The following is a 12,631-nucleotide window of genomic DNA, read 5'->3' as shown; positions in this document are numbered from 1 at the left end:
TGTTTATAAATTTAGGATATAGAGATTAGGGTTTAGTGTCTTAAGGTTTAGGCTTTAGGCTTAGGGTCTAGTTTATAGGAGTTAGGGTTTAGTGTCTTAAGGTTTAGGGTTTAGGCTTAGGGTCTAGTTTATAAAGATTTTGGGTTTAGTGTCTAGTGTCTAGTGGTTTGGAGTTTAGACTTAACGACGGGTGTCAAATGCCTCCACAAAATATTGGAGGCATAATATTTTTAGTTTTTTCATTATCGAAAAGCTAGTGTACGCAGGGTGTACTCAACGTATAGTATCTGGGTCACTCATATAGGCACAAGTACTGGTGTATTGCAGCAAAGAAGTATTGTCCAAGGGCTCTCATTCATGCGCACTCATACACTCTGATGCACCCTAGATGCCCTCTTTTCATTATATGCATTTTAAAATGTGAAGGCAGGTAGTTATAAGTGAATTTTTTGTGTGAAATTCAATTTTTTATTTTGTATCCCACTATATTACTGGATAGATAGTCGGTTATGTTTGTTTCCAAGTGAGGATATTTTCGTCTATTCCTGGTAAAGTTGGATAACAGGTGGTTAGTTCTATATTCTGGTCAAATTGGGGTATTAAATTCTAAACAAATTTAAGAGGAGTCTTAGGACTACTAAATATTTATAACTAACTCCTCTAGACTAATTTTCTGATATTTTAATCCCCTTTTTTTCAATCACTAACAGCTAAAGGATAAATTTTGTATTGAAAAATTGGCTAAAAGGTTCAGTTTATCAACAAAAACTTGGAGAATTTTGTTGAGCAAATAGATGAAAAGGAAAACATATATAGGAATGATATCATTTATAATGAAGAAAACGTGTGAATTTATACTTTCACCCAAGGCTCAAAATATCGCCGATATATCCGATATATCACTGATATATCTCGATAAATTGGTACACTGATATTGATATTTTTTATATATATCCACCGAATATTGAACCATTTTTTTCCGATATATATCGGAATTTCCGATATAAAATTTTATATCGCTGATATAATCGATATTTCTGATATAATCGATATATATCGGTTGATTTTTTGACCATTTTAAAATATATATCTGATATTTCCAATATATTTTCGATATATATCCGATATTATATTTCCGATATATCCGATATTTTAAATAGTTTGGACTGGTTACTAAAAAAATGGATATATCCGAAATGTCCGATATATATCGGTTTTTGGGTACACCGATATATGCATCGATATCGAAATTTTGGGCCTTGATTTATAGTACAGAATATTAACAAAGGTTTCTCATAAAAATTTACAGGTATCACACTCGTATAAAATGACTTTGAGATATTAAGTCCACGCGCGATGCTTCAGGTTTTTCCCCAACAGCATTATACTGTTTCCACATTAGTAGTCGAAGGTGAAAGCAAAGTGCATGATCAATTCCATCAATCCAAGTCATGGAGATCAGACCAGAACTGTTTAACTGTATGCAGAGGTCTAAATGAACATGAATGACGAGTTATATCCACCTCAACCTTCTACAGAGTACAGACAGAACTCTCTAGCTCGCACACAAAGTTGTATAAAATTATATCATGCTCTGATTAAATAGCTCGTAGACATTGCTGTTGTTATCCCCACCTACACGTTTCAGCATTTCAAAACTTCTTCTGGTTCCCAGGAAACTGATCCGTCTGAATTGCACATTACCACTTTCTAGCGATTCTTATCGACATAGGGCCGGACAAGATGAATCGCAAAGAATAACTTCATCTCATTTGTCATGTTCTCCTGAAAAGAAAAGTACAACAAGAAAAAAAATTTGGGCAAAGTAAGAAACAAGAATCGCACATAAGATGCATGCCAATATAATAAATAAATAAATGAAGAATGAGGTAACACACTTCTTCACTACAAAAATGTATGTAGAAGCGATCAGACATTACAACAAAAACTCAAAAGCAGTATTTCTAAGATGACTTAAACATGGATCTGAAACTAAAATTGGAAATAGTTGCTTGATATCTCCAAATTACCTTCGCACATCATCAGAAATGTCTGAATCTATATGGACTTGACGGAGAGAGCCAAATCAGCTCTTGTCCCAGACTCTTTCCAGATAACTGTAGCTGTGCTTATTGAGTACTGTTGGAACGTTTGTTATCTTCACGCAATCCAACAGGAAGACAAGGATTCTCAGTACCATTGACCCTGACCAGGCAATTCGACTTCGTGTTTAGACCATTTTCCCTGGCACTTTTAACATGGTAAAGTGATTCACTCAATCTCACTACAGAAATATCCCAATGAGTTCATTCGCTAAAAGATAACTAGCACACACTCACACGTTTATATAAAAACTTCTCACCTCAATAGAAGCTAAATTTTTATAGAAATTCTAGACATACAAGCAATAATAAATGAGCTCTCTAAATTTACAACTAAACTGATACCAAAAGCTGTTTGGGCTCACCATTCTTTCTAACACTGTCAACAAACTGTTGTATGCAGATAAAAGAAAACAATAGAAGACAAGGACGAGAATAATGTAATAACCAAGGCGCTGATTAGGTCGTCCTTAAGGAAAGATTTCGCCCGCTCCAATGGTGCGTAAAGGCAACAGATGGCGTATTCCTCTCAGGATTCAATGGTTAATGATAGCCTAACTTTGCACTAGAATAGACTACCCTCTAGAACAGCAATATAACTCTCGGCGGGCCGATTGAAGAAGAGAATAAAGAAAGCAATGATAGACTTATCTGTTTCTCTGATTCGGGTATGGTGAGATGAAGGGATAGTCCGCGACGAAGTTCTGTTTTCGTTTCTACTGGTTCTCAGTAGCAAAGAAAGACACGAAGTTCTATCTCTCTGCGTCCTCTCTCTCTCTCTGTTCTGGATCGATTTCTCTAATGAACACAGCAGTGTTTATATAGAGGTATGATCGAATCATAGATGGAGAAGGACACCTCTCTAATTCGGTTTCACAAAACCAAATCAAAGTAGAACTCTCAAGCTCTGTTAGTGGAACTCCAGTTTAGGCTATTGATGATCCACTACCCACTAGTCTAACAGCCCAAGCCCCCACGACATTCCTCGAATTCGGCCGGTGCGGGGGGAGGGCGGGCAGTGTGGTTTTGGGTGAGTCCTCCCTCCTAACACAAAAGCCTTTGTACCCTAAGGGCACGCCCTTATGCTAGAGGTTCACCTCAAATACCTCACTTGCTAGTGGTGGTTCATCAATGTGGGACTAAACAACACACAAGTATTTGAAATACACATGAAGATTCCAACAATCCCCCACTATTTCAAAATACTTATAGTCCCCCACTATTTTGGAATAGGATATTACAAAAGAAATGGGTTTACAAAATGCCGAGAGAATCGAAAAAACAATGCATAAGATAATCGGTGCTTTTAGGGCTTGAACCGACCATAGGGTAACATGTCTTATAATACGTGAAAGTGGTGGATTAAAAAATCTTTGAACCAACATTCCCTTGTAGTAAAATAGAGGACATGCACCCACATTGCTCTTTCATTATATGCCTGTTCTGCGGTGTTGCGCTTTTTGGCCCTCAAGGCTGCTACCTGTTAAGTGAATGCTCTAGAGTATTTGCCTCAATACCCATAAGAACCGACCAGTTCTACATTCACGTAGGTGGATATCCATCAAGTGTACATAGCGGTTAAAAAATACACTATCTCATAAAAATAAGGACTATGGATTCCATTAAGAGTAAAATAACTCATCCCGTTTCATTGCTATTCAAGTTATACAAAGTATACAATAATGCTATCTAGTCATAGGGTGGGACGTCTCTCAAAGAAAGACAATAGCATACCGGAGGCGACGAGGTGACTTGTTTTTCCTTTGAACTTACTTCATGGGATCTCCAATCACATAGGTGGGGTTGCCGCCGATTGTCGCCCTCTATCTAAGGCAAAAGTCCCATCCCCCTCGACGTATCAACCACTTGTCTCTGTTAAGTGGCTTTGTCGAGGATCGCCAAATTTAACTCGACCTCACATAATCTAGAGCCACAACTCCAGATTCCAAAGAAATTGCTTTATAGGACTGTAGTCTCGGCGAATAATATGCCTTTTCCCATTATACAATTTGCTCTTTGCCTTTGCTATTAAGGCCGCGACAAATACAATGCATAGGAGTGCAATTTGAGGCGGTTTTGTACCAATAGGAAGATCGCCAAGAGGTTTCTAAGCCACTTCGACCCAAGACTTGCTTTATCTAAAGCAATAAGCTCGGACTCCATGGTTGAACGAGCTATCAAGGTTTGCTTAGAAGATTTCCAAGCGGCGCACCTCCACCTAGGGTGAAAATATAACCACTAGTGGACTTGATATCATGAGAATCGATATCCGGTTTGCATCACAATAACCCTCTATCACGGTGGAGTTTGTCTAAACCTTATGCCGTAATTCATTGTTCCTCTCAAGTACTTGGCTAATCTCTAACGACTCCAATGTTCGACTAGGACAATGAGTGTATCTCGCTTAGCCCGCTAACCGCATAAGCAATGTCGGTCTAGTGCAATTCATCAAGTACATGAGACTACCAATAATTTGGGCATATCTAGATCGAAAGTACACCATGTTGAGCATTTTTACGAAGTTCACTATTTGCCTCATAAGGTGTCGACACGGGCTTACTATCATAAAAGTTAAACTTCTTCAAAAACTTCTCAACATAATGCTCTTGTGAAAGCGTATAGCCATCATCGCTTTCGATGATTTTGATTCCAAGAATCACATCGCCTTCTCCCAAATCCTTCATTTCAAATTGGGAGGATAAAAACATCTTGGTGTTTCTCCACAACATCAAGGCTAGGACTCATGATTAACATGTCATCCACATATAGACGGATAATCACATATGAATTCACATCAAAAGATTTGAAGTAAATACATTTATCAAAGATCATTTATGTGATATCCATTAGACATCATGACACATCAAACTTTTCATGCCATTGTTTTGGCGCTTTGTTTCAACCCATATAAAGACTTAACTAACTTGCATACTTTATGCTCATTCCCGTTACTATCGTACCCTCAAAGTGCATCATATATATTTCTTCATCAAGATCACCATTCAAAAATGCGGTTTTACATCCATTTGATGAATAAATAAATTATGAATAGCAGCTAGAGCCATTAGAACTCTTATAGAAGAAATCCTAGTTACAGGAGCATAAGTATCAAAATAGTCAATGCCTTTCTTTCGGGAGAACCCCTTGACTACAAGTCTAGCCTTGTATTTCTCAATGGAACCATCTAGTTTCAATTTCTTTTGAAGATCCACTTGTAACGATATAGGTTTTAGCCTTCGAGAGGTAGATCAACTATCTCCCATGTGTGATTAGCTATAATCGAATCTAGCTCGAGTGTATAGCATCCTTCCGAGGAAAGGTGCATCTCGAGAACCGATTGCCTCATTATCGTCGCCGGGATCATCATCAAGAAGAAAAGTGTAAAAGTCATCACCAAAATTGGTGGATTTTCATCTCTTTTTACTCTTCCGAATTTCTTGTTCGAAATTTCGGGATCATTGATTGTTGTTCACTAGAGCTACCAACCTCTCAATGCCAATTTTCAAAGGAAACAAATTCTCAAAGAAATCAGCATTTTTACTCTCTATAATAGTGTTAGCATCGACAAGGTTATTATCAGATTTTACTACTAAAAATCTATATGCAGCACTATTATGAGCATAACCAATGAACATACAATCAACAGTTCTAGGTCCCAATTTTCTCTTTTTAGGTTCGTTCACAAGAACCTTAGCAAGACACCCCCACATTTTTAAGTATGTCAGGGTAGGTACATGACCTTTCCATAACTCATATGGTGTCTTATTCCCTGTTTTCTTGTTGGGTATCCTATTCTGTATATGGCAAGCAGATAGGATTGCTTCCCCCCACAAGTTCAGGGAAGCTCCAGAACTTACAAGCATAGCATTCATCATCTCTTTTAGTGTTCTGTTTTTCCGTTCGGCTACTCCATTAGACTCAGGAGAGTATGGTGGAGTAGTCTCATGAATAATGCCACTCTTGTCACAAAAGTCCTGGAAGGGGTTAGACTCATATTCTCCACCCCTATCAGACCGAAGTCTCTTAATCTTACAGTTAATTTGGTTTTCAACTTGACTTTGTACTTGAGAAACATCTCACGCCTCATGCTTGTGTCTAAGTAAATATACCATGGTGTACCTAGAGAAGTCATCTATGAATGTAATATAATAAAACTTCCCCCCTCTAGACATGGTACTTATGAATTCACCCAAATCCGTATGAATAAGAGTTAGTAATCCGGTTTATCTCTAGACCGCAGTTCTCTGAGGGGTTTCTTCGTGGCTTTAGTCTCAAAGACATATCTCACATTTATCATTAGAAAAATCAGAAATATTAGACAATAAACCACATGCTTTCATCCTTTTCTTATATTGAACATTCACATGTCCTAGTCTACCATGCCATATATTAAAAGAGTCAAGCAAATAAGCGTATGGATTCATTCTTATTAATAATAATGTTGTCAAGTACATTCAACATGAAAAAGACCTTCATTATTACAATAACCTTTACCAACAAAACCCTCATTCTTTGTCGGAACAAACTTGTCACTCTCAAAAGTCACCTTGGCCTTGGCTTTACCCAAGAAAGACACGAAATCGATTTAAATTTAATCTCGGGAACATGAAGAACATTACTAAGTGAAAGGGTTTTCCCGAAGTTAACTTCGAAGAACCTTGCCTGTTCCTTCAACAGAACGGACCTAGAGTCACCCATATAGACCTTTTCATCTTTCACTAGTATGTAGTCCGAGAAGGTTTCAACATCACCACAGGCGTGGCGGTGGCACCGGAATCTAGTACCCAGTTCCTCTTCCCGGTGGCTATGAACACTTGTGACACGATAAAGCGACAACAATATCATCTCCCTCAACTAGATTAGCATTGGGAGGATCATCGGTGTCTTTCTTGGTTCCAGACCGAAAAGCCCTATGTCGGGTTTACCACAAACATAACAATTTCCATTGCAAGCATACCACTCGTTTTAAAAGAAGTGCCTTTGACCTTGAAATTCTTATTTTTGTTGGACTTCTGCTTCTTAGAGGTTTTGTTAGATTTGCTGGGATTACCTTCAACGATATTGGCTTTAGAATGAAATTCCTTAGACAACACCTCATCCCGAAGTCTTGTTCTTTTTCCTCTATGTGAATGTGAATGATCACATCCTCAAGAGTCATCTGCTTACGCTTATGCTTCATACTATTTTTATAGTGTTTCCAAGACTCGGGGAGTTTCTCAATCAAACATCCAGCAACAAAGGATTCGGGTAAATTAATACCCTCAGTTTTCAAATCATTAATCAAGACATGAAAATCATGGATTTGAGGCGTTACATCTCTATCCTCTCTCATATGGAACTTAAGAAAATTCCTAATAGCATATTTCGAAAGTACCAAAGATCCTCTATTATGTATTTCTTGTTCAAACTCTCCCATATATCATGTGCATTCTTATTTGAACAATAAATATCAAATATCTCATTGGACAAGGTACTCAAAATAGCATGACGACATACCTTATTCCCATTGAGCCAAGCAGCTTGATTTCTTTCGAAATCATTAGAACCCTCAATGGGTCAGATCGATGAGATACTTTTTGCATAGTTGAGTACATCTAGGGCTGTGAACACCCTTTCTCTCCATCTCTTGAAGTGTGAACCGTTGAAGGATTCAATCTTTGACACATTAGGTAAATTGCGAGCATTCAATAGAGGTACAGAATCTCTCATAGACGAAGTTACTTCCATGACTCCAGAATTAGTTTCTTTGATCGGCGTGGTGTCAACAGGTGTAGACATCTTGATCTTTCCTTAAGATTGTTGTATGCAGAATAACAGGTAATAACCAAAGGCGGATTAGATTAGGTCTTAAGGAAAGATTTCGCCCCTTCCAATGGTGCGTAAAGGCAACAAATGGCGTCTTCCTCACAGGATTCAATGGTTAACAGCAGTCTAACTTTGCACTAGAATAGACTACCCTCTAGAACAGCAATATAACTCTCTCTGGCGGCTGACAGGAAGAAGAGAATAAAGAAAGCAATGATAGACTTATCTGTTTCTCTGATTCGGGTATGGTGAGATGAAGGGATAACTGTTAGTGGAACTCCAGCCGAAACTTGTTCAAAAAGAAAAAGTTTAGGCTATTGATGATCCACTACCCACTAGTCTAACAGCCCAAGCCCAAGCCCACGACGCGACTTCGGTGCGGGCGCGCGCGTGTGTGGTTTTGGGTGAGTCCTCCCTCCTAACACAAAAGCCTTTGTACCCTAAGGGCACGCCCTTATGCTAGAGGTTCACCTCAAATACCTCACTTGCTAGTGGTGGTTCATCAATGTGGGACTAAACAACACACAAGTATTTGAAATACACATGAAGATTCCAACACAAACCACCCCAAGGTGACAACATAGAGATCATTTCTCAATCCATGCTTCAGAACGTGCTCAAACTTACAGCCACCATAGCTGTAGAAAAGGTAAAGGACTCTTGCAAGGCCAGATACCCCCATTTAAATAATTAAATAAATAAAAAACAGTAGAAACAAAAGGGAACGTCCATCATGCTTAATTTTTATGTATAGATTGAGTGCAGGCGTCCATCATGCTTAAATTAAACAAAAGGGAACGCCTGCAGTAAATTTTTATGTGAAAAGGCTCCATAAACCTTGGCTTGGCAGTAATCAGTGAAGCATAGATGACTCTCCTTGTAGTTGGAATGATCGACCACCACCTCGCTGCACCGCTTTTAACATGGAGCATTAACAAGCACACACTTCAAAGCAAATACCCCTCATGTTCTCATGAGAGTTATTTGTTTTGAGGTGTGTGGTGTTATGCATGCTGATACGGTTAACAGAGGTGGAAGTCAGATCAAGACCATCCTCCAACGGGCAGGCTTCCATATACAAACGGTTGTGCTTATTTGGGGACTTCTCTGTGGTGCTCAGATCAAGACCATCCTCCAACGGACAGGCTTCCATATACAAACGGTTGTGCTTATTTGGAGACTTGCTCATCACAGTACGGACAGACTTCTCAAGCAGTCTCACAAAAGGAAACTACAGGGTCAGATTTAATGATTTCGGCCCCACCAATGAAATCGTCAACCAAGTCTTTCAAACAAGTCTCAAGATGAAGCTCTCCTGCACCAGCTATAATGTGCTCCCTGGACTCTTCAATTGTACACACAGCCATAGGGTGACTTGCATATATAGTTCCATATGTTTTCATTTTAATGATTAGGAAAGCTCTAATTAACACTACTTCTTTTTAAGGAAAATAAGCCGTTGAGGTGCCTTTTTCTTTTGTTTTTGGTTTACTTCATGCATTTTTCTCTGTACTGTTTGCATAATATAATGTCAAACTGCAAAAGAAACTGATAGACTCTCATCTTACAGATCGAACACATGCAAACTACCTTTGTCCTTCCAAAAGAGTGAAATAGATGCAATTTCCTTTCAATTCTACATTGGTTGCAGACAAAGACAGAGTGCCAAATCCTGATAAAAAGAACACCCTATCGCCTATGGATTCCACTTTCAACCAAAGTTCCCTCGAACGATCCATCATCAAAATCTCAGCATGGTTACCAGAATTCAAGCCTAAGATGTACATACGCACGAGATAAACCTTAAATCATATTTAACAGGAAATCGGTGGATGCAAATGTATTGAAATAACCTCAAAGAATAATTAATGGGAAATTTAATCAAAAAATAATTAACGGAAAATCAAAAATTAGATGCAACTGCAAAGAACTAACCTCAACGAATAATTAATGGGAAATCGAAAACTGGATAATCTATGATGATCCCACATAGTGAATCATGTAATTAATTTTGGCTTTTATAAAATAATAAAACATGGATTTATACTTTATATAGCCTTTTATATGGTGCTCCTAATTTGTAATGGAAGTGGATGGACTCGGTGTTCAGTTAGGAAACTGCCTCGATAAATACACTAGCTTCTATACCTTCTTGAGACTTTTGAATCACGCATGCATATATAGTTCCATACACTACACTTCTCATTTTAATGATTAGGAAAGCTCTAATTAAAACTACTTCCTAGTAAGGAAAATAACTTGCTTTGTTGCCTGACCACCGTACAACATTATTTTTTAGCTTCAAAGGACCTTCATCACGACATCTAGTTGAGCCGTTGAGGTGCATTTTTTTTTTGTTTTTGGTTTACTTCATGCATTTTTCTCTGTACTTCATGCATGTCAGAGGGAATTAACTAAAAAGGCAAGAAGGAACGCGTCCGCAAGTTGGGGAATGTGAAAGAAAATGATAGACTCTCATCTTCCAGATCGAACACATGCACACTACCTTTGTCCTTCAAAATAGTGAAATATAAGCAATTTCCTTTCCATTCTGCATTGGTTGCAGACAAAGAAGACTGCCAGATCCTGATAAAAAGAACACCCTATCGCCTATAGATTCTACTTTCAACCAAAGTTCGCTCGAAAGATCCATCATAAAAATCTCAGCATGGCTGATTGCCTTACCAAAGTTCAAGCCTAAGATGTACATACGCACGAGATAAATTTGCCCACACGACTCCACCAAGTAACTATAAAAGGTAAATACTTCGTCATTAACCTCAGGCTTCTCAAAGTTTAGCAACCTTACGTACATATTGCCGCAAGTTTTCCTATCAATAATTGCAACATTACATTGCAAGGTAAGTGAATATATGCGTCCATCTGTATGCCCAATGACTTTATTAATGCATTCATCATTGTTTTTGTACTCAGATTTAGTCCATTCTTCATCTCCTAACATATCAGAGGGTGACCTTGATGTCAGATTGGAAGGAGATTTCTTCAAAACACTGTATTTAAGAGAGGGCAAACTTCTTGGCCGGGCTTTTTTCTCAGGGTGTAGTATAACTACAACCCAAAATTCTAAATCTAAACAGAGCAAGGAGAGGTACAAAACAACATCAATACAACAACCTATCTCATAGGTATTATCACCTAAACAGTAACATGCTTGTCCAAAGATAAAACCCAGACAAGAGCACTAAATAATTAACAGAAAACAAAACCCTAGTGTAAGAGATCACACCAGACCAAACAGCATCATAAATTAAATCGCTGGAAAACCACCTCATTGGTAGAGTTACAGTAGCAACTGATCAATGAGTTCAATAACCTCACATATAAACTACATTACCACGAGATTCTTAAAATAAGAGTTAAGAGCAATATGAAGTAAAACCAAAATCAACAGAAACAAGAACAAAGATTATTCTTAGAACGTACTTCATCGTACACCAAGAAAATATGTCAGCACAAACTAAACTAAACAAGCTAAGCAGAACCGAAAGTTTATTAACTGAATGCAGTAACTAGTACAATCCACTTCGACACAAAGGTCCAATGCTCCAAAAATGCTGAAGATCAACCATTGAGTTTTGAAATAATCCAAACAGGAGGTGAAAAGGGAGAATCAGAGATAGTGTTGGTGGAAAAAGTTTGAACTTTTTTGTCTTCCAAATTAAAAACTACAATGTCAAAAGAAATTTCAATGTCGAGATTTATTCCATAATACTGCATACGATGGTCTTCAACAAAATAGATACAATTCCTCTTGAATATTGTCTCGACCGAAGCCAATACAGAAACCGAAGTATTAATACCCAAGAACAAAGCATGTTGTCCTAAACTTTTCACGGGATGCCATTTATTATTAGCAAAATCAAGTTTGAAAACATCAAATGCAATAGTGCATAACTTTTTTATTCCTCCTACCTCTTTTGGAAATACATGTCGAAGAACTTGTAGCAACTCCCCAGACCATTCTACCAAGCTACCAAGTAGCGAGCTACACTTGATACACGATTTAATGAATAGGACACATTCACTTCACTTGCCTTTGGAGGATCACTCTTGATATCCAAAATGTATAACTTCCTATTAGCACAAATTCCATACAATTGCTGCTTAAAGTATATAACGTCCATAACAAAGGCGATGTTTTGTATTGTTGTCCATGTTTTGTCTCCTGGTCTAGCAATTGCTATATTCTTGGAAAGAGATACGGCAATGCAATCTTCAGATGGATTCTTAGGATAGGTTAAAACCACTTTACTTACCCTAAGATCATCGCGAAGTTGAGTTCGAGTTTTTGTTGGATCGTCAAACGGCCAGGTATCGATTGTGGAGTGTGGTGGGAGATCCATATGAACTTTGGAGAATAGATTGAAAATATGCGTATCAAGTTCCATATCAACTGTAACAATCCAATTACCTGCGGCTCCAACGCACCTATGCTGATGGATCTCGGGTAAATCAAGCTCGTATACTTTGGTCTTATCCAATTCTTCTCCACCTCTGGTAAGACCAAGAAAAGAACGACGAGATGTTGATGAAGTGTTTTCTTGGGGTAGCATGAGCAGAGGAAGCTGTGGCACTGGATAGTTGTAAGAAACGCATCTCCATGACTTGCAAACCACTTTAAACTGCAAGTAGTCGACAAAAGAATCGAGTCGTTGGCAGATGAGTGACAGGAGTTCTTCTGGGATACCAGCCCAATCAACCAT

The 12,631-nt window shown here is 38.2% G+C and overlaps 1 protein-coding gene across 1 annotated transcript; it reads right to left on the bottom strand.

Moving 5' to 3' along the window:
* Positions 1 to 11,890: 11,890 nt before the first annotated feature.
* LOC147473961 (putative F-box protein At4g22060) lies at positions 11,891 to 12,631 on the bottom strand. The gene has a single exon (XM_086586866.1). It carries the CDS (start codon positions 12,629 to 12,631, stop codon positions 11,891 to 11,893), a length of 741 nt encoding a protein of 246 aa, XP_086442992.1.

This window comes from Coptis chinensis, unplaced genomic scaffold (assembly GCF_015680905.1).
Source record: "Coptis chinensis isolate HL-2020 unplaced genomic scaffold, ASM1568090v1 utg157_pilon_pilon, whole genome shotgun sequence".
Lineage (NCBI taxonomy): Eukaryota > Viridiplantae > Streptophyta > Magnoliopsida > Ranunculales > Ranunculaceae > Coptis > Coptis chinensis.
This window is presented reverse-complemented; position numbering and strand designations above follow the sequence as displayed.